Source organism: Scyliorhinus canicula, chromosome 7, assembly GCF_902713615.1.
Source record: "Scyliorhinus canicula chromosome 7, sScyCan1.1, whole genome shotgun sequence".
NCBI classification, from domain to species: Eukaryota; Metazoa; Chordata; class Chondrichthyes; order Carcharhiniformes; family Scyliorhinidae; genus Scyliorhinus; species Scyliorhinus canicula.
This window is the reverse complement of record NC_052152.1, coordinates 74,540,036-74,561,840: the sequence shown is the minus strand read 5'-3', so window position 1 is coordinate 74,561,840 and position 21,805 is coordinate 74,540,036. Positions and strand designations below refer to the sequence as shown.

At 45.7% G+C, this 21,805-nt stretch overlaps 1 protein-coding gene across 1 annotated transcript in view; it reads right to left on the bottom strand.

Annotated features, from left to right (window-relative positions):
* Window positions 1–16,155, bottom strand: part of pola1 (polymerase (DNA directed), alpha 1) — a 373,540-nt gene extending 357,385 nt beyond the window's left edge. Inside the window, exons 1-7 of the mRNA XM_038802241.1 lie at window positions 16,027–16,155; window positions 8,739–8,872; window positions 7,964–8,060; window positions 7,710–7,790; window positions 7,296–7,411; window positions 3,342–3,404; window positions 3,086–3,187 (exon numbers count right to left, since the gene is read on the bottom strand). Of these exons, the coding sequence (XP_038658169.1) occupies window positions 3,086–3,187; window positions 3,342–3,404; window positions 7,296–7,411; window positions 7,710–7,790; window positions 7,964–8,060; window positions 8,739–8,872; window positions 16,027–16,069 (636 nt within the window). The 5' untranslated portion in view covers window positions 16,070–16,155. The remainder of the gene's footprint in view (window positions 1–3,085; window positions 3,188–3,341; window positions 3,405–7,295; window positions 7,412–7,709; window positions 7,791–7,963; window positions 8,061–8,738; window positions 8,873–16,026) is intronic.
* Window positions 16,156–21,805: the final 5,650 nt, after the last annotated feature.

Below are 21,805 nucleotides of genomic sequence, written 5' to 3'. Positions count from 1 at the left end.
TAAGTACGTACCAGTCAGGCAGGGAGGAAGGGGTCGAGCGAGGGAACCGTGGTTTACCAAAGAAGTGGAATCTCTTGTTAAGAGGAAGAAGGAGGCCTATGTGAAGATGAGGCGTGAAGTTTCAGTTGGGGCGCTTGATATTTACAAGGAAGCGAGGAAGGATCTAAAGAGAGAGCTGAGACGAGCAAGGAGGGGACATGAGAAGTCTTTGGCAGGTAGGATCAAGGAAAACCCAAAAGCTTTCTATAGGTATGTCAGGAATAAAAGAATGACTAGGGTAAGAGTAGGGCCAGTCAAGGACAGTGGTGGGAAGTTGTGTGTGGAGGCTGAGGAGATAAGCGAGATACTAAATGAATACTTTTCGTCAGTATTCACTCAAGAAAAAGATAATATTGTGGAGGAGAATGCTGAGACCCAGGCTATTAGAATAGATGGCATTGAGGTGCGTAGGGAAGAAGTGTTGGCAATTCTGGACAAGGTGAAAATAGATAAGTCCCCGGGGCCGGATGGGATTTATCCTAGGATTCTCTGGGAAGCCAGGGAAGAGATTGCTGAGCCTTTGGCTTTGATTTTTAGGTCATCATTGGCTACAGGAATAGTGCCAGAGGACTGGAGGATAGCAAATGTGGTCCCTTTGTTCAAGAAGGGGAGTAGAGATAACCCCGGTAACTATAGGCCGGTGAGCCTAACGTCTGTGGTGGGTAAAGTCTTGGAGAGGATTATAAAAGATACGATTTATAATCATCTCGATAGGAATAATATGATTAGGGATAGTCAGCATGGTTTTGTGAAGGGTAGGTCATGCCTCACAAACCTTATCGAGTTCTTTGAGAAGGTGACTGAACAGGTAGACGAGGGTAGAGCAGTTGATGTGGTGTATATGGATTTCAGTAAAGCGTTTGATAAGGTTCCCCACGGTCGTCTATTGCAGAAAATACGGAGGCTGGGGATTGAGGGTGATTTAGAGATGTGGATCAGAAATTGGCTAGTTGAAAGAAGACAGAGAGTGGTAGTTGATGGGAAATGTTCAGAATGGAGTTCAGTTACGAGTGGCGTACCACAAGGATCTGTTCTGGGGCCGTTGCTGTTTGTCATTTTTATAAATGACCTAGAGGAGGGCGCAGAAGGATGGGTGAGTAAATTTGCAGACGACACTAAAGTCGGTGGAGTTGTAGACAGTGCGGAAGGATGTTGCAGGTTACAGAGGGACATAGATAAGCTGCAGAGCTGGGCTGAGAGGTGGCAAATGGAGTTTAATGTGGAGAAGTGTGAGGTGATTCACTTTGGAAAGAATAACAGAAATGCGGAACATTTGGCTAATGGTAAAATTCTTGGTAGTGTGGATGAGCAGAGGGATCTCGGTGTCCATGTACATAGATCCCTGAAAGTTGCCACCCAGGTTGATAGGGTTGTGAAGAAGGCCTATGGTGTGTTGGCCTTTATTGGTAGAGGGATTGAGTTCCGGAGCCATGAGGTCATGTTGCAGTTGTACAAAACTCTAGTACGGCCGCATTTGGAGTATTGCGTACAGTTCTGGTCGCCTCATTATAGGAAGGACGTGGAAGCTTTGGAACGGGTGCAGAGGAGATTTACCAGGATGTTGCCTGGTATGGAGGGAAAATCTTATGAGGAAAGGCTAATGGACTTGAGGTTGTTTTCGTTACAGAGAAGAAGGTTAAGAGGTGACTTAATAGAGGCATACAAAATGATCAGAGGGTTAGATAGGGTGGACAGCGAGAGCCTTCTCCCGCGGATGGAGGTGGCTAGCACGAGGGGACATAGCCTTAAATTGAGGGGTAATAGATATAGGACAGAGGTCAGAGGTGGGTTTTTTACGCAAAGAGTGGTGAGGCCGTGGAATGCCCTACCTGCAACAGTAGTGAACATGCCAACATTGAGGGCATTTAAAAATTTATTGGATAAGCATATGGATGATAAGGGCATAGTGTAGGTTAGATGGCCTTTAGATTTTTTCCATGTCGGTGCAACATCGAGGGCCGAAGGGCCTGTACTGCGCTGTATCGTTCTATGTTCTAAAAGTTCTCTCCTCATTCCTTTTAGAAGATTCAATTATTCACTATAGCCCCACAAATCATCCTACAAAAGTGTGGATCTCCTGTCTGTCGGTCTTCCCTCCTTCAAGCAATTTATACATTATAAAACCCAGCACTGGTTAGCTGGGTGGCGAAGGGCAGGCGGACGGCCGGGGGGATAAAATCACCTCATCATTGCTTTTGGGTTTACCTGCTTGCTTCAAATTTTGGTGGCCCTGTGGTCACATCCCTTCTCTGACTCTCATTGAGAACCCTAGAGCCAGAGATCATCATCAATCCCACTGATATGAACCGGGACTGGTTTAGCACAGTGGGCTAAACAGCTGGCTTGTAATACAGAACAAGGCCAGCAGCATGGGTTCAATTCCCATACCGGCCTCCCCGAACAAGCGGTGGAATGTGGTAACTAGGGGCTTTTCACAGTAACTTAATTGAAGCCTACTTGTGACAATTAGCGATTATTATTATTATGAAGACAGCTCATCATGTGACAGTGAAATGGCATGAAGCGCTGGGAAGTAATTTAACTGCACACTTTGCAAAACCTTTTGCTGAATCGACATTTCACATGATCGACTTGTTAGAATCTTATGGACAGTGGCCTCTTCTACAAGCATAATTACAATCACCTCAGTGGTGTACATTTTTGGTCTTCAAGACCAAGCCCAAGCTGTGTGCAAGATGCATAACAACCTGATATTTGATTTCAGCAGAGACAGAAGCAGAATTAGAATATATATGCATTGTAAATTCTGCAACATATTTGCTGTAGTGCTGGCAGAGAAGGGCTCAAAACGGCATTAGAAAATCTGTTCATTGATAAAGAGATATTTTAAATTGTACACTTTTTTAAAATGCATACACGTTAATCAGGATACAAAAAGAATAGCTAGGAACACATGTCCCAGGTTCCGTTCAACAATCAGAAGCAGTCAAATTAGACCACATCAGAAATGTTACTGTTCGCTTTCCAATTCAAAGCATAGAGATGATTTTATTTTGCAATTTGTCAAAACCATTTACTGAGGTACCTTATGGGTGGGTGGTTTGACAGAAAATGGATTTGCTGATACCCCAGCAGGCTTCCTCCTCTTTAAAACTACAGCAGGTGGTGGCGCAGGTTGTGAAGATGCCTGTTAAGTTCAAACACTTGATTACTTAAGAATACATAAACACAAATGCAATAGATGCAAAAACAAAAAAAAACAAAATAGGAAGAGGGAATAAGCAAGTCACAGCACGCAATGCAATTAACTGAAATAATTCAAACATGATTTGGTTCTTTACCTCTGCATGAAGATCCTGAAGTATATCTCCCAGTAGATCATCCTTGGTCAGATCAACATCTTTCTGCAAAAAGATTGTAAAATTGAACAAAAGTCATTTACAACGAGATATATATATATATATATATATATTCACAGCCTGGTATGGTAACTGCTTGTCCCAAGACTGCAAGAAACTACAGAGAGTTGTGAACACCGCCCAGTCCATCACGCAAACCCACCTGCTATCCATTAACTCTGTCTACACCCCCCACTGCCTTGGAAAAGTAGGCAGCATAATCAAAAACCAGTCCCACCCGGGGTAATCACTCTTCTAACTTCTTCCATCGGGCAGGAGATACAAAAGTCTGAGAACAGTTTCTTCACCGCTACTACCAGACTCCGAAATGACCCTCTTCTGGACTGGTCTGATTAATACTAGAATCCTATATGCTTCACCTGACGCCTGCGACTATGTATTTACATTGTGTACCTTGTGTTGCCCTATTGTGTATTCTTTTTTCATGTACTAAATGATCCATTTGAGCTGCACGCAGAAAAATAATTTTCACTGTACCTCGGTACATGTCACAATAAACAATCCAATCAAGCCAAGATTGTTGGGGTATCCAAAAGCTTGGCCAAAGAGGTAAATTTCGAGGACAACCTTAAAAGGGTTAGGTAGAAAGGCAGATGTTAAGGAAGGGAATTCCAGAGTATGGGTGAAGGGAAGAGGGAGATGTATAGGTTGTCAGGGTCAGTCAGAGGAAGCGAGAGCTTGGCAGGATTGCATAACAGGATGAAATAGCAGAGATCTCGAACAAGCAATCTTCCAACACTGTCAATTTCCGCGCTTTGGGAGGGGGAATGGAAGGTTGAAGATGGGCTGATCTGCAAGGATAGAATGATCAAAATTAGTCGAAGAGGCTAGGGCAATAACGGTAATTTGGAAAGTAAGGGGACTAAAGGAGACGAAAATTTGGAATGGAAGCGATGATGAAAGTTTGGGTGGCAAGTAGTTGGCCAGAGGGAGAATTTCTGCTCCCGTTACCAGAGGGTGATGTGGGGGGGGGTCTATTTTCAATTCTTTGTATCGGAGTGCCCTGTTGGCGGGCAATTCTCCATGTACAAGTGTCATATTCCGCTCAAAATATTAATTCTGTTTCAGGCTCCTCAGATTTTGCCTGATCTGTTGAGTATTTCCAGCGTTATTTTCATTTCAGATTTTCAGAACCTGCAGTATTTTATTTATTGCACCATTAATGCTTTTCCATATTGACCCAAAAATAAGCATACCTCTGCAAAATATAACAGGGAAGCTCCTGCCTGGTATTATAATCTAGGAGTCCACCAGAGAAACTAAGGTATCATTATTAAAAAAAGCATTGAGTATCCAAGCAAAAATATATTAATGCTATCATATATAGAACTTTAGTTGGACCAATTAGATTACAGATGCCCAAATGTGGGCATCTTACTTTATGAAAATAGTCTGCACCTTCTGCACTGTAAATTCTATGATCTATGTAGAAGCCATGCAGGGCAGAGAAAAGATTCCCTGTCATATTAGGAAAAAGGATCACGAGAACCCGAGGGAATTTCATCAAAGCAAAGAAGATGGTGAGGAAATCCAAGAGAAATAGTCAACATTCTGCAAGGTTCTCATAAGTAGAAGATTGCATCAAAAGAACACAGAGCTTAGGAGAATTATATTACCTTTGTAACATAGGTACAACATGAGAAACAGTGGCAAAAGCAAAATTCACAAAAACTTTTTTGAAAAAAGAGTAAGTGTGTAAGTATTAGAAAAATGAAAAATACGTTAAAAGAGCTTGGGGAAAGGGACTAAGTGAATAATTTAGAGAGCCTCCACAGGTATGATGGGCTGAATGGCTTCCTGTGCACTAAGGTTGTGTTTTAAACTTGGAATATAGGTGGAGGATGGGAATTAAACTCACGAGTCTGGTTCTCTACGGTTATTAAAAAAACTGATTTTCTATGCTGCCAACGCTGACAGTCAAAAATCCAAATTGTTACAAAATCTGAAATAGATTTTAAAGGTACAGCAGGAATACTGCAATTCAGCGGATGTTCAACTTTAAGATGCGCAATGCGAGTTGTGCTGATGCAGGATGTGGCATCAAAATGACATTGGGGGGGCAGCACGGTGGCGCAGTGGGTTAGCCCTGCAGCCTCATGGCGCCGAGGTCCCAGGTTCGATCCCGGCTCTGGGTCACTGTCCGTGTGGAGTTTGCACGTTCTACCCGTGTTTTGCGTGGGTTTCGCCCCCACAACCCAAAAGATGTGCAGGGTAGGTGGATTGGCCATGCTAAATTTCCCCTTAATTGGGAAAAAAAAGAATTGGGTACACTAAATTTATAAAAAGAAAACAAAAATGACGTTTGGGAAGGATTCAAACAGATTTGTGGCTGGTAAGACTTTGATTGGCAAACTAGCTCCACACTTTGAGGCCAATAGTCAGATTAGGCTTTGTTGTCACCTTACTGCCCCAAATACCAAAACCTAACCAATCACTCCAGCAATGCTTTTGCATCTTTAAATTAAGCAATAGCCCACTGCCTCAGGACATCCTCTCCTACCGTGAGGAAGGCAATCGTTCCTGGTCAACTTTGACACAAAATTTTACAGGAAGAAATTGCTCACAAAACTTGGAGATGTTTCTTATACTCGAGTACAAGTTAAATCCTTCCCCAAGCATATTACAGTGGGACACTGATGAAGTCCTGAAGTTATTTTTTTTTTTAAATGGACATTCAGGGCACAATTAAGAAGTCAGACCTTTGACAACCCCAACACTTTCCTTATTTCCTTTTAACTGAAGTTCTCAGGACCCCAGAATGTGCAGCGCGAGTAAAAAATGAAGAAAAATGGTAAAGAACAACGGCAAGGAAAATATGTGTTTTTTAAAATAAATTTAGAGTGCCCGATTCTTGTTTTTCCAGTAAAGGGACAGTTTAGCTTGGCCAATTCACCTACCCTGCACATCTTTTTGGGTTGTGGGGGGATGAGACCCACGCAGACACGGGGAGAATGTGCAAACTCCACACGGATGTGCCCCAGGGGCGGGATCAAACCCGGGTCCACGGCGACGTGAGGCCGCTGTGCTAACCACTGTGCCACCATGCCACGCAAAAAATATGTGTGATCTTAATGCACTCAGAAAATCAACAATTTAATGTATTTCCATATATAATGTCCGTTGCACACTAACAATATTGGTTTATAACAATCATTATTAGTGTCACAAGTAGGCTTACATTCACACTGCAATGACGTTACTGTGAAAATCCCCTAGTCGCCACATTCCGGCATACTCGGGTACACAGAGGGAGAGTTCAGAATGTCCAATTCACCTAACAGCGCGTCTTTCGGGACTTGTGGTAGGAAACCGAATGAAACCCACAAATTGCTACCTTCAAAAGGGGCAGCACGGTAGCATAGTGATTAGCACAATTGCTTCACAGCTCCAGGGTCCCAGGTTTGATTCCCGGCTGGGTCACTGTCTGTGCGGAGTCTGCACGTTCTCCCCGTGTTTGCGTGGGTTTCCTCCAAGTGCTCCGGTTTCCTTCCACTGTCCAAAGATGTGCAGGTTAGATGGATTGGCCTTGCTAAATTGCCCTTCGTGTCCAAAATTGCCCTTAGTGTTGGTTGAGTGGGGTTACTGGGTTATGGGGATAGGGTGGTGTGGGCTTGGGTAGGGTGCTCTTTCCAAGAGCCGGTGCAGACTCGATGGGCCGAATGGCCTCCTTCTGCACTGTAAATTCTATGAATATCCTTCCTTCCTACAAAGCACAACAATATCGGATTTTTACAAATTGCATTTTGTTTCCAGGCTCTTGCCAAGAAGGCAGCTTGCGATAAGAACAAGAGGTGGAGAAAAAAAAAAGAAAATCCACAAGTAATGGGAAAATCAGGAAACATGCATCTCATTTACAACAAAGAAATTATGCCACACCTCAGCTTTTTTCTTGGTCGCGCTGGCCAAAAACATAGATTTGATGTTGTTGGGTTTTGAAACCATCATATTCCTAACATTTTTCTTGTCTTTATTGGCATTGGACTTTTCTTTCCCTATTAAAAAAAACACAGTAGCAAACAGCAATGCAGGCATTTTAACAAAAAGACGACGTCTAAATAACGGAATATGACAGAAACATTCCGGTCAGACAGTATCCGTGGAGAGAGAAACTGGCTGTTAGTTTCAGGTAAGAGCTCTGCTTCTGTACTTGTTGAAAAACTGTTACTAACTTCTTCAAGTTCTGAAGCAAGTTCATGGAGCAGAAGCATCAACTCAGTTTCTCACTCCATACATGCTGTCTGAGCTGCTGAGAATGTCCAGCATTCTCAGTTTTTATTGCTGAATGCTTACCTTTGTTTTTTGCATTAAAGACATCTTCCTCCAAATCATCATCAAAAATTTCACGACCATCTTCCACATAACCAATCCCATCTGGCAAACAGAAACATAATATTAACAAGTTCTCCAGAATAACAGTAAACATATCTCATTTAGAGACACAGGTACTTAGACAGATGACTCCCGTCAAGTCTTAAGAAATTTGCCTCAGCAGGTCTCACAGCTCCAATATAAAAAGAGGGCATTTAATGAAGTTAAGTACATACCATCGTCAACTATCCAGTCGTCATCCTGTCGTTCACATACTAGTTTGGAATACTGATCTTCATCAAGTTCCTCATAAACATTTGAGATCTTTTCAATCTGAAAGGCAGAAGGTTCAACACTACGTTGTACCATGTGGAAAAAGAAGTGGACTTGACCGAACTGGAACACCGTCCTACCTTCACAAACTCACAAACTTCCCTGTTCCCAAAGGTAGTCCCAGTGTCTCAGGAATTTGAAACCCTCTTTCTACCCTAGCCTTCCAGCCATGTATGGAGAATCCTAATCTTTTTCTCCCTGTTCAGTCCAACTTTTGGCACAATGTAATTCCAGATTATTAGCCTGATGGTTTTACTGCTTCATCTAAAATATAGCTCCTTGAATTGTATTTGCAGATATCAAATCTAACCTATTTACGAAGCACGACCACGGACAACTCACTCTGTGATTTGAGGGGCCTTTGTACGTGTTCGGTGATGTCCTAAACCCTGGCAGCGACTGCGAAGCAACGTAACAGTCAGGACTCTAGATCACATCTACAAAAGACACTGCCTCCCACTTCATCTATAGAATCTTCAACAATCATTACAGATACAATTTTGCCCCATCAACTAATATTAATCACGTTAATTTGGTTTTCTTATCAGCACAAGCACCAAATGGAGAATATGACTGGAAATTTAATTATCAGAATTTTTAAGTTAATATACATCTCCAGAAATACAATGTCCTCCCCCGTCAAATTGGCTTTTCAAAATTTCAAATGATCCAATTTACCTCATATTTTATTTTCTCGCCAGCCTTGGCCTTCTTCAGGCGTTCCAGCGCTGCTACTCGTCCTCCTTTCTCTTTGCGATTACGTTTCGAGCGTGTTGTTGCCAAGCTACAAGAGTCAGCACCATCTTGAGAAGCTAAATTTGAAACACGATCATACATTAATCCACACTGATACATTAATCTGAGTGGAAAAAATTGAATTGCTAAGAGCTGACACAGAGTCGATGGGCTGAACAGCCTACTTAGCTACTGTTCTATGATTGTGCGAGTTTCACTTCACACCACTTGGACTGCACTGGTTAAGGGCGACAGCTCACCACCACCTTCTCGGTGGAAACTAGGGATGGGCAATAAATGCTGGCCGAGCCGATAATGCCCACATCCCATGAATGAATTTTTAAACATTGTGTGGCATCTATAGCAAACTTAGCTCTAAAAGTGAATCACTTTTCTACCATTAGTTGCAGACAAAGACCTCATCTGAAAATTTGGATTCATTCATGAGGAATTTAATTTTGCTTTAAATCTGGAATAAAAAGTTAGTCTCACTTACATTAGCCATTAAACTAATACATTATTATAAAATCCCGTGAGACTCCCTTACATCCTTTGGGGAAGAAATCTGTCATCTCTACTTGGTCTGGTCTACACGAGACTCAGTGTGGTTGACTTTTAACCTAAGATCCTCTGCGAGTCTCTCAGAATGTTCTGTCTCACTGGCAGGTCAGACCCACCATAGGTGGTGACACAGTGGTCTAGTCCCCCACCACCGACAAAGTGACAGCAGCATCCACAAGAGACAGGATACGGTACAGCAACTCACCAAGGCTCCTTCAACACCACCTTCCAAATCCCTGACCTTTACCACCTAGAGCGTTATGGGCAGCAGATGCAAAAGAACACCACCGCCTGTAAACCCCCTTTCAAGTCGCACACTATCCGGATTTGAAACTGTTCCTTAACCATCACTGGGTCAAAACCGTGGAACTCCTTCCCTAACAGCACTGTAGGTGTACCTCAGCACATGGACTACAACTGTACACGAAGGCAGTTCACCACCACCTTCTGATCAATTAGTAATCGGCAATAAATAATGGCCTTGAGGAGTTATGAGTCATCAGCAGAAGTAGAATTATACTCAACCACAATCTATGGCCTCATAGTCCAGCATCCCCCTCAGTATCAACACCATCAAACCAGGAGACCAACTCAGCGCCAAACAGCAAACTGGGAGCAGCACCAGGCATACCCAAATATAAGGTGCCAACCTGGTGAAATGACAGCAGAGGACGACATGCATGCTGGATAGTGCAAGCAGCATGCAATTGACAAAACTATGTAATTTCACAATCAACAGATCAGCTCAAAGTTCTGTATGTAGTCCTGCCATATCCATCTTGAAAGATGGTCGACAATAAAACAACTAATATTAGGAGGTTCTGCACACATCCCATCCTCAATGATGTCACAGTTTTTCATGCGAGTGTAAAAGACAAGGCTGAAGCATTTGAAAATAGCTTCAGCCAAAAGTGTCAAGTGGGTGATGCATCTCGGCCTTCTCCTGTGGCCCCAACATCACAGAAGTCAGATTTCAACTAATGCGCTCCAGCGCATATAATCTCCAGAAGACACTGACCATGCTGGGCAGTGACAGCATCCCAGTTGTAGCACTAAACTACAGTACTAACTATGCCCGAAGCTAATCTTTTCCAGTACAGTTACAGCATCCATATGGAAAATTGTCCAGGCACATCAGTCCATATAAAAGCAGAATAAATCCAATCCGTTCATTATCATCAGTCCACTCTCAATCAAAGTGATGGAAGATTGACATTGCTATCAAGCAGCACTTATTCCGCAATAATCCACTCACTGCTCTGCTCTGCCTGAGCCATGTGGCTCCAGGCCTCATTACAGCCTTGGACCAAACATGTACAAAGGAATTCAATTGCAAAGGTGAGGTGAAAGTGACTGCCCATGACATCAAGGCAATATTTGACCGAGTAGGGCATCAAGGAGTCCAAGGAAAATAGAGGTCAATGTGAATCGGGGGAAACTCCCTATTGGTTGGAATCTAGCACAAAAGAAGGTGGCCAGGGTTTTGGAAACCAATCACCTCAGCAACGGCTATGCAAATGGTCTTTACCACTAACAGGATGCTGCTATCAGTCCAAAAAGACACACTGCATCAGCCAGAGTCAACTTGCCAACCAATCAGCACCTTATTCTACTGTAGTAGACCCAATTGCTTGAAATTTGGTATTCTTGTGCTTGTTCTGATGAGTGGAAGACAAAAAGCTTCGGTAACAAGTCACTCTTTTAGGCAGTGTTAAAGAATTATATTGGCAAAAGTTAATACAAAATACATGCAGATTAGATTTAAAATGACGAGAGCACAATGTTTACTGTAAGAGGATTGCCACTGAAGAATCAGTCTCTTCAGTCACTGCTGACATTGCAGCTTGGCAAAACAGTAAACTGCTTTGTTGCTTGCACCATCATCCCAAGAGAAGGGCAACTGTTTATGTGGAGAAGCATTTACAGTAGATTGCTGAGAAATTCAAAGTCCTGCAAAGACTCTCAAGGATGGAGTATGTTAAGAATGAACCAGGAGACTTCCAATGGCAGCCATGATCTGATCAGTCGCACACAAGGTGGCTCCCGCTTGCAAGTGTTGGTTTTGGCCCTTTCTACCCAGTTAATGGCAGATTTTTTGTGGAAAAAAGTGAGGAGTGAGTGGATGGTGGTGCTCCCCCCCCCCCCCAACCACCGAATGGAATATCGGCAGGGTATCACACCCGGCAAAAGTCGGTGAGAGTCCTAGCCCAGGAGTTGGAGGACACACATGGCGCAGCACCAGTGGAAAAAACATCGGAGGGGGCAGGGTCATCGTCATCTGCCACACTGCCTGTGGAGCAGGTGATGGACTTTATCAAGGGGGAGTTGGGACTTTATCAAGGGGGAGTTGTCAACAGCGAACGGAGATGCAGAGGAACTTATCCAGTGTGATTGAGGGAGCAACAGCCCCTCTTCGTGGGACTTTGGATCGGGTGGAGAATCGCTTCGAGTCACAAGGTGTGCAATGATCTAAGAGGTAGAAAGGGAGGTATCATAAGTGAATGGACCGTGTCGTTGGAGACAGAGATGCCGATGCTGGGGGAGGCCTGCAAGTTGCTGTGGGCGATAGTGGACGACCAGGAGAATTAGTCCAGGCGGCAGAATTTGCGAATCATAGTTCTGTCGGAGGAGGGTGGAGGGAACGGGTGTCATGGGCTACATTTCGAGGATGTTCGAAAAGTTGGTTAATGTAGGGGTCTTTGATAAGGTCCCAGAGGTGGATCGTACCCATCGATCCTTAAAACACAAGTTGAGAGCTGGGGAGTTGCCACGGTGGTCGTTCCAGGACAAGCGGGAGATTCTGAGGTGGGCTAAGGCAACTCGAGACTGCAGCTGGAATGGAAATTGGATTCAGATTTATCAGGACATTGGTGCTGACCTGACCAAATGGCAGGCAGTGTTCAATAAGGCCAAGTCTTTGGAGCAAGGTTCTGTTTGGGATGTTGCACCCAACCAAACTTTGGGTGACTTTTGAGGGCAGGGTACATTACTTTACTATGCCAGAGAAGGTGGATAACTTTATCAAGGGACATGGGTTGGGAATTTTTTGTTTTATGACTTGTTATGAACATGCTCATTTTGCAAATGATATGTTGTTGTTTCTTGTACATGCTGAGTTTTAGGATGGGTTTTTTGGAATTATAGGTGTATGTAATATGCGTGCGCATTCGGTTGTTCTTTGCACATGTTGGATTTATGTGGGATTGTGTCGAAGAGGGAATGTTATGGAGATTTGCTGGAGCAAAGTCGGGGAGAGGGGGTTCTGGTAGGGGGGCCTGGTGAGGGACAGGTTGAAAGAGCACGGCAGGAAGCAGACCAGGTGAAGGGTAGTTTGAGCGGTATGGGTGTAGTCCTTTGTCTGGATCTCCAGGTGGGAGTTGCCATGCTAGTAGGGTATGCTGGTAAACGGGAGCAGTGTGGGGGTGTAGGCCAATGTAGTTGGCCAGGGAGGGTGGGGGGGGCTGATGACACAGTTGGTTTTCTGCTTGGGTTTAGGAGAAATTGGAGGATGTGACCATTTTGATGGGTCCAGGTTAGAGTGATTCCAGATGGTTGGGCAAGATCTGTGCTAGGTGGGGATGGCGGACCTTGTTAAGGGATGGGGGGGGGGATGCAAAACTCTCAATGGGGATAGTGACATGTAGCATGTGAGGTTTAAATGGATGGATGCGTGGAGGTACAGGCATCCAGAAGAGTGGGGTGTACTCCTTCTTTTCCCATATACATCGGGTATACTCCCGCATAGATTTCTTTGTGGAGGGGAAGGCGGTGCCGTCAGGAGTCGTGGGGGCGGGGATAGGGATAGTAATAGTAATCCCGGGGCAGGGATAGTAATCTCGGATCATGCGCCGCATTTTGTGGTCGTGAGGTTGAAAACGGGACGGGTTCAAAGACCAGGGTGGAGGTTAGGTTTGGCGCTCCTGGCAGATAAAAAGTTCTGCGAGAGCCATTTGATGAGGCCTTCTGTCGGGGGCTGTATAGATCTGAGCTCCGGAAGGAGGGAGTGGGGGGGGGGGGGGGGGGGGGGTGCGCGTGGAGATGTGGATATGGGGAATTGTTTGGATTGACTGGTGTTGATGGGGACAGACAGAGATTGGATGCGCCATTGGGGTTGCAGGAGATAATGGAGTGTGTGGGGTTGATGAAATCGGGAAAGGCGAGGAATTTCCGATGAACGCCCAGGACAGGAGTGCAGATTTAGGAAACCCTGCCATTCAAGGTGGCCGGGACACAGTTTCAGTATCTGGGTACGAAAGAGAAAATGCTGGAAAATCTCAGCTGGTCTGGCAGCACCTGTAGGGATGAAAAGAGATAATGTTTCGAGTCCGATGACTCTGTCAAAGATAACAGACAGAGAAAGTGGGAAATCTGTCTGTTAGCTTTGACAAAAAGTCATCGGACTCGAAACGTTAGCTCTTTTCTCTCCCTACAGATGCTGCCAGACCTGCTGAGATTTTCCAGCATTTTCTCTTTCATTTCAGATTCCAGTATCCGCAGTAATTTGCTTTTATTCAGTATCTAGGTATTCAGGTGGCCCATGACTGGGAAAGAGCTCGAGGTGAAGGCCCCACTCCTATTTTCTCCAGATAGATACACCAGCAATCCCGTTCTTGTATCATCTCTCAGAATTTGGAACCAATTGAGGTGCCACTTTTAATCAAGGACATATGTTGGTATTGGCCCCAATATTTGGTAACCACAGGTTTCTTCCAGGAGGGATGGATGCAATGTACGGGAGTTGGTACAGAGAAGGGATAGAGGGGCAGCACGATGGTGCAGTGGTTGGCACTGCTGCCTCACGGCATCGACAACCCGGGTCCAATCCTGGCCCCGGGTCACAGCACATGTGCCTGGTAGGTGAATTGGCCACGCTAAATTTCCCCTTAATTGGAAAACAAAATTGGGTACTCTAAATTTACAAACGAGGGAAGTGATAGAGCGGGTTGGGGACCTCATTGTTCACGGGTTAGAGGAATTGCAGGAGAAGTTCGAAATGCCACGAGGGAGCGAATTTAAATATTTTCAGGTCTGGGGTTTTGCACGGTAGGGACTGCCGTTCTTCCCTCAGCTGCCAAAGCACAAGCTGTTAAATACGTTGTTGACCCCAGATGAGCTGGGGAGGAGCGGACTGGGGACATTTATAGGTGGCTGGTGGAGGCGGAGGTGTCAGTGGAGGGGATAAAGCAGAAATGGGAGGAGGAACTGGGGATTGAGCTTGGGTGGAGGGGCATGGAATGAAATAATGCACCAGATCAATTCAACCTCGTCCTGTGCTAGGATGAGCCTTATACAGCTGAAGGTGATGCTTGGGCTGAAATGACTTGGGCCTGTAGGAGTGGGTTTTTCCAGAAGGTGGAAGATGTATGCAAGATATGTGGGAGGGGGCCAGCGAACCACACTCATATACTTTCTGGGGATGCATAAAGTCGGGGATTACTGAGCTGCGGTTTTCGAGGTCCTTTAAGAAATAGTAGGGGTGAAGATGTCGCCGTGCCCTTTGGTGGCAAATTTTGGGGTTTCGGATTTACTGGAGCGGCTGGAGGGGAAGGGGGCCGATGTCATGCCCTTTGCCTCTCTGATTGACCGGCGGCGAATCTTACTGAGTTGGAGGTCGCTCACGCCACCAGGGATTTCGGTATGATTGGGAGGTTTGTATGAATTCTTAATACTGGAGAAAATCAAGTTCTCAAGTTCGATCTTGGGGGGTCAGAAGAGGGGTTTTATGCACAGTGGAGTTTTTTCTGTCCATATTTGAAGATCTGGTGGGGGGTGGCAGGGAAGTTGGGGTAGTTTAGGGTAGAAAAGGGGGAGATATTGACAAACTGTTCGAATCATGTTTATATTGGACTTTTGTATGGTGTTTGGAATAAAATCTATCTACTTTTTAAAAAACATGAATCAGGTTATATCTAATCCTTATACCAATCAGAACGGTGGCAGCTCACTCTACCAAGGCTGACAACTTGTCTAAGATTCCGTGGTTATCCTGAACTTAGCCACCATGTTTTCACTGCAGGTCTGTCGGAGGATCGCTATAAAGAATGGTCATTAAAACACACAATCGCAAGAATACTGGTGTTACAAATTAAGAATACTATGTGTTAGAAATTCATCAGGTGCACAGAGCTGATGTCTTTTTTCTAAAGTAACCCCCGCAGATGTATGAAGATTGGGCAACACACAGCAGTGACTTTTGGCAGCTGTGAGTTTCACTCTGTGATGTCCCATCACCAAACACGGGGGGGGGGGCAATGAAATCAGGTGATAACTCAAAACTTCCTGTGTTCGTGCGCTACACTTCGCAAAGTTGAATCGAGTTTTAAGTCACCATCCCAGGGCGAGCGTCAACATTTTGTTTTTACAAAGCAGACACTTCCAGTGCAGGCAGGGGCTGTGCATGTAGGTCGGGTGGGTGACAGGCAGAAACTGGACCAACAGCTACAGCACAGGGAGCTGGTCCCAGCGCACCGCCCGTGTCTGCAACACTACCCCGAGCGGCCTGGGTGCAAATACAAAGCCAATTGATCCGGAGAGTGCGGTCATCAGCTCCTGGACAATCACCGGCAGCAGGAACACTGCCTGCTGGACAAGTGTGTCTGTGCTGCCTGGATACTGCCCTCCCTCCCAGCCCCCTGTAACACCCTCCTTCACCCCCTTCCTTCTCCATTACCCTGCTGTTCAGGCTCGCTTCCAGCCTCCCTCTCCGGACCCATTCTCCCTCCTCTTCGGCCCGCTGTTGATTCGCAGCAAAATCTGGCGCCAAATCCTCCGGAACTAAAAAATGAATGAAATTGCTGGGTCGGAAGGACGTCACGCAGCAGCAGCAACAGGCGCGAATGGGCTGGGCGCGGCCATATTTGATCAAGGCAGCCTGCAATTACTGCCAGTCTTTTATGAATGGGAGAGGAGAGGACAGAGTATCAACACCACTGCAGAGAGGGAGGTCTCTGTGCTCAGCTGATGGACATGAACAGACAAATGAACAATCAGCTACGACCACACGCGTTAAAATATAAATATAATTCATAGTAGTGGTACGAAAAGATTACAATATTGAAAACACCAAAGTCCTGTATACCATAAGACATCGGCATTCACCTGAGGAAGGAGCAGTGCTCCGAAAGCTAGTGATTGGAAACAAACCTGTTGGACTTTAACCTGGTGTTGTGAGACTTCTTACAATAAGACATAGGAGCAGAATTAAGCCACTCGGCCCATCGAGTCTGCTCCGCCATTCAATCATGGCTGATAGTTTTCTCATCCCCATTCTCCTGCCTGCTCCCGATAACCCCTGATCCACTTATAAAAGATCATGTGTGTGTTATGTGTGTGCTCTGCCCAAAGACAGGTAATTTATTAATTGCCTGCCGATGCTTTATCCTGAGCTGTTTTCTTGCCAGTTCCTTCGTCGGTGGTGGTTTGCCATTGTCTTCCACTCTCGGGCACAGATGAGACAGGGTCCCATAACTACTTGAGTCAGAATGGGATACGATCAAGCCCCTGCTGCTGGTGTTTGAACCACACGCTAGCCATCCAGCAACCGAGTTAACTGGCCCCTAGTATCTTCTAAAATGCCTTTTTAAAAAGATTTATATTTGAGGCAGCACGGCGGCACAGGCATCTGGGACCCCGGTTCAATTTCGGCCTTGGGTGTCAGTTTGGAGTTTGCATGTTCTCCCCGTGTCTGCATGGGTTTCCTCTGGATGCTCCGGTTTCCTTCCAAGTCTAAAGATGTGCAGGTTGGGTGGATTGGCTACACTAAATTGCCTTAGTGTGTCTAAAACGTTAGGTAGGGTTATGGGTATGGGGTGGGGGAGTGGGCCTGGGTAGGGTGCACTTTCGGAGGTTTGGTGCAGACTGGTCAAGTGGCCTCCTGCACTAGTGATTCTATGATTCTATATATTACCATCACATACTTGCCAATTCCAAAGCAGCTTTACAACTAATTAAGCATGTTAATGTTTACTTTAGCAATGGGCAGGGATAGGTATATACCGCAAGGCAAGAATTATAGCTGGGGGAAAGGCAATTATGATGCTATTCGGCAAGATTAAGGAGGTATAGGATGGGGAAGGAAACTGCAGGGGATGGGTACAATCGAAATGTGGAGCTTTTTCAAGGAACAGCTACTGCGTGTCCTTGATAAGTCAGGCAGGGAGGAAGTTGTCGAGCAAGGGAGCCGTGGTTTACTAAGGAAGTTGAAGCACTTGTCAAGAGGAAGAAGAAGGCTTATGTTAGGATGAGACATGAAGGCTCAGTTAGGGCACTTGAGAGTTACAAGTTAGCCAGGAAGGACCTAAAGGGAGAGTTAAGAAGAGCGAGGCGAGGACACGAAAAGTCGTTGGCGGATAGGATCAAGGAAAACCCTAAGGCTTTCTATAGGTATATCAGGAACAAAAGAATGACTCGAGTAAGATTAGGGCCAATCAAGGATAGTAGTGGAAAGTTGTGTGTGGAATCAGAGGAGATAGGGGAAGCATTAAATGGATATTTTTTGTCAGTGTTTACACTGGAGAAAGACAATGTTGTCGAGGAGAACACTCAGGTTCAGTCGACCAGGCTAGATGGAATTGAGGTTCAAAAGGAGGAGGTGTTAGCAATTTTAGAAAATGTCAAAATAGATAAGTCCCCTGGGCCAGATGGGATTTATCCTAGGATTCTCTGGGAAGCCAGGGAGGAGATTGCAGAGCCTTTGTCCTTGATCTTTATGTTGTGTTTGTCGAAAGGAATAGTGCCGGAAGACTGGAGGATAGCAAATGTTGTCCCCTTGTTCAAGAATGGGAGTAGAGACAACCCTGGTAATTATAGACCTGTGAGCCTACTTCGGTTGTGGGTAAAATGTTGGAAAAGGTTACAAGAGATAGGGTTTATAATCATCTTGAAAAGAACAAGTTGATTAGCGATACTCAACACGGTTTTGTGAAGGGTAGGTCATGTCTCACAAACCTTATTGAGTTTTTTGAGAAGGTGACCAAACAGGTGGATCAGGGTAAAGCTGTTGATGTGGTGTATATGGATTTCAGTAAGGCGTTTGATAAGGTTCCCCATGGTAGGCTATTGCAGAAAATAAGGAAGTATGGAATTGAAGGTGATTTAGCGGTTTGGATCAGTAATTGGCTAGCTGAAAGAAGACAGAGGGTGGTGGTTGATGGCAAATGTTCATCCTGGAGTTCAGTTACTAGTGGTGTACCGCAAGGATCTGTTTTGGGGCCACTGCTGTTTGTCATTTTTATAAATGACCTGGAAGAGGGTGTAGAAGGATGGGTTAGTAAATTTGCAGATGACACGAAGGTCGGTGGAGTTGTGGATAGTGCTGAAGGATGTTATAGGATACAGAGGGACATAGATAAGCTGCAGAGCTGGGCTGAGAGGTGGCAGATGGAGTTTAATGCGGAAAAGTGTGAGGTGGTTCACTTTGGAAGGAGTAACAGGAATGCAGAGTACTGGGCTAATGGCAAGATTCTTGGTAGTGTAGATGAACAGAGAGATCTCGGCATCCAGGTACATAAATCCCTGAAAGTTGCACCCAGGTTAATAGGGCTGTTAAGAAGGCATATGGTGTGCTAGCCTTTATAAGCAGGGGGATTGAGTTTCGGAACCACAAGGTCATGCTGCAGCTGTACATAACTCTGGTGCAGCCACACCTGGAGTACTGCGTGCAGTTCTGGTCACCACATTATAGGAAGGATGTGGAAGCTTTGGAAAGGGTCCAGAGGAGATTTACTAGGATGTTGCCTGGTATGGAGGGAAGGTCTTACGAGGAAAGGCTCAGGGAATTGAGGTTGTTTTCGTTAGAGAGGAGAAGGCTGAGAGGTGACTTAATAGAGACATATAAGATAGTCAGAGGGTTAGATAGGGTGGACAGTGAGAGTCTTTTTCCTCGGATGGTGATGACCAACACGAGGGGACATAGCTTTAAATTGAGGGGTGAGAGATATAGGACAGATGTCAGAGGCAGTTTCTTTACTCAGAGAGTAGTATGGGTGTGGAACGCCCTGCCTGCAATAGTAGTAGACTCGCCAACTTTAAGGGCATTTAAGTGGTCACTGGATATACATATGGATGGAAATGGAATAGTGTAGGTCAGATAAGCTTCAGATGGTTTCACAGGTCGGCGCAACATCGAGGGCCGAAGGTAACCTGGTGGGGGACTTCAATGTCTATTACCAAGAGTGGCTCGGTAGCATCACTACTGATCGAGCTGGCTGAGTCCTAAAGGATATAACTGCTAGACTGGGACTGCGACAGATGGTGAGGGAACCAGAAAGAGGGGAAAACATACTACACCTCATCCTCACCAACCTGCCTGCCGCATCTGTCCATGGCAGTATCGGTAGGAGTCACCACCACACAGTCCTTGAGGTGACAAAGTCCTGCCTTCACGTTGATACCATCCATCGTGCTGTGTGATACTACTATTGTGTTAAATGGGATAGATTTAGAACAGATGGAGCAAATCAACAATGGGCATCCATGAGGCGCTGTGGACCATCAGCAGCAGCAGCAATATGGTACTCAGCCACAATCTGTAACCTCAGCTACAACACTGGCATCTACCTGGCAATGTGGAAAATTGCCCAGGTATGTCTACACAAAATGCAGGAGAAATTCAACCCAGATGTGGCTGATTTAGCACACTGGGCTAAATAGTTGCCTTGTAATGCAGATCAAGGCAGCAGTTTAGGTTCAATTCCCGTAACGTCCTTCCCGAACAGGCGCAAGAATGTGGCAACTAGGGGCTTTTCACAGTAACTTAATTGAAGCCTACTTGTGACAGTAAGCGAGTATTATTATTACCGCCCTATCAGTCTACTGTCAATCATCAGTAAAGTGATGGAAGGCGTCATCAAAAGTACTATGAAACAGCACTTACTTAGCAATAACCTTCTCACTGACGCTCAGTTTGGGTTCCGCCAGGGTCACTCAGCTCCTGACCTCATTACAGCCTTGGTTCAAACATGGCCAAAATAGCTGAACACCAGAGGTGAGGTCAGAGTGACTGCCCTTGACATCAAGGTAATATTTGATTGTGAATGTCATCAAGGAACCCGAGCAAAACTGGAGTCAATGGGAATAAGGGGGAAAACCCTCCACTGGTTAGATCATACATAGCACAAAGGAAGATGGTTGTGGTGGTTGGAGATCAGTCACCTCAGGAGGACAATCTATGTGGAGGCCCGATCTGGCCGACTCCAAGGCCCGATTCCTGGAAAGCATGACCAGACCACCAACGTTGGAACTGAACACGTGGCCTGCCCCAATCTGACCCTGAATGCACCAAAAGGCAGACCCATACTCACGGAACCCTGGGGCCCGACCGGATCTTGAACATTCCGCCCCGGCAACCCTGAAATTGCAACCAGAGCCCAGGACCCCGCCAGACGTGACCCCAAAATCGCAGCCAGCGAACGGGACCCCACCAGAAACAACCACTTAACCTTCCACAAAGTCAGACTTCTCGCATCGGATCCCGGGACAACCCAGAAGCAGCTGCCAACTGAGGAAGCGAGGGAAATGCGGCGGCCTGCAGATTAGACTCAAGCAACGTGGTTTCAAGTCTCCTCTCCCCAGCATACTCCTGGCAAACGTCCAATCGATCGAGAACAAGCTGGACGAGCTTAACGCTAGACCTACCTCTCAGAGAGAAGTAAGAGACTGCTGTGTGCTCTGTTTCACAGAGACATGGCTCACCCCTGCCTCACCGGACTTTGCCATACAACCTGACGGCTTCTCAATATGCCGGATGGACTGCACGGCGCATTCGGGCAAAGCTAAGAGTGGAGGGGTTTGCCTCCTCATCAACTCATCCTGGTGCTCAGACGTGGCGACCCTACTGCTCCCCGGACCTGGAATACCTGACTCTGAAGTGTCGCCTATCCTACCTTCCACGGGAGTTCCTTCTGCCATCATCATGGCGGTCTACATCCCACCCCAGGCGGAAGGAAGAAGGCACTTGATGAAATGTACACTGCTGTAAATAACAATGAAACAGAACACCCGGAGGCCTTGTTCATCATGACCGGGAACCTGAACTAGACCAACCTCAAGAGGGTACTGCCAAAATTACACCAACACATTTCCTGTCTCACCAGGGGCGCCAACATCCTTGACCACTGCTACACAAAAATCAAGGGTGCCTACCGATCTATCCCCCAACCGCAGTTCGGAAAATCGGACTAAAGGACAGTGCTCATTCACCCGCCATACAAGCAGAAACTTAAGCAGGAGAATCGGTTAAGAAGGTCATGTAATGCTGGTCCAAGGCAACAGAAGAGCTCCTACGTGACTGCTTGGAGTCAGTGGACTGGTCCATATTCAAGAACTCAGCGACCAACCTAACCGAGTATGCCACCACCATCACAGACTTCATCAGCAAGTGTGTAAAAGGTTGCATGCCAAAGAAAGTAGGACATATGTTCCCCAACCGCAAACCATAGATTAATCGGGAG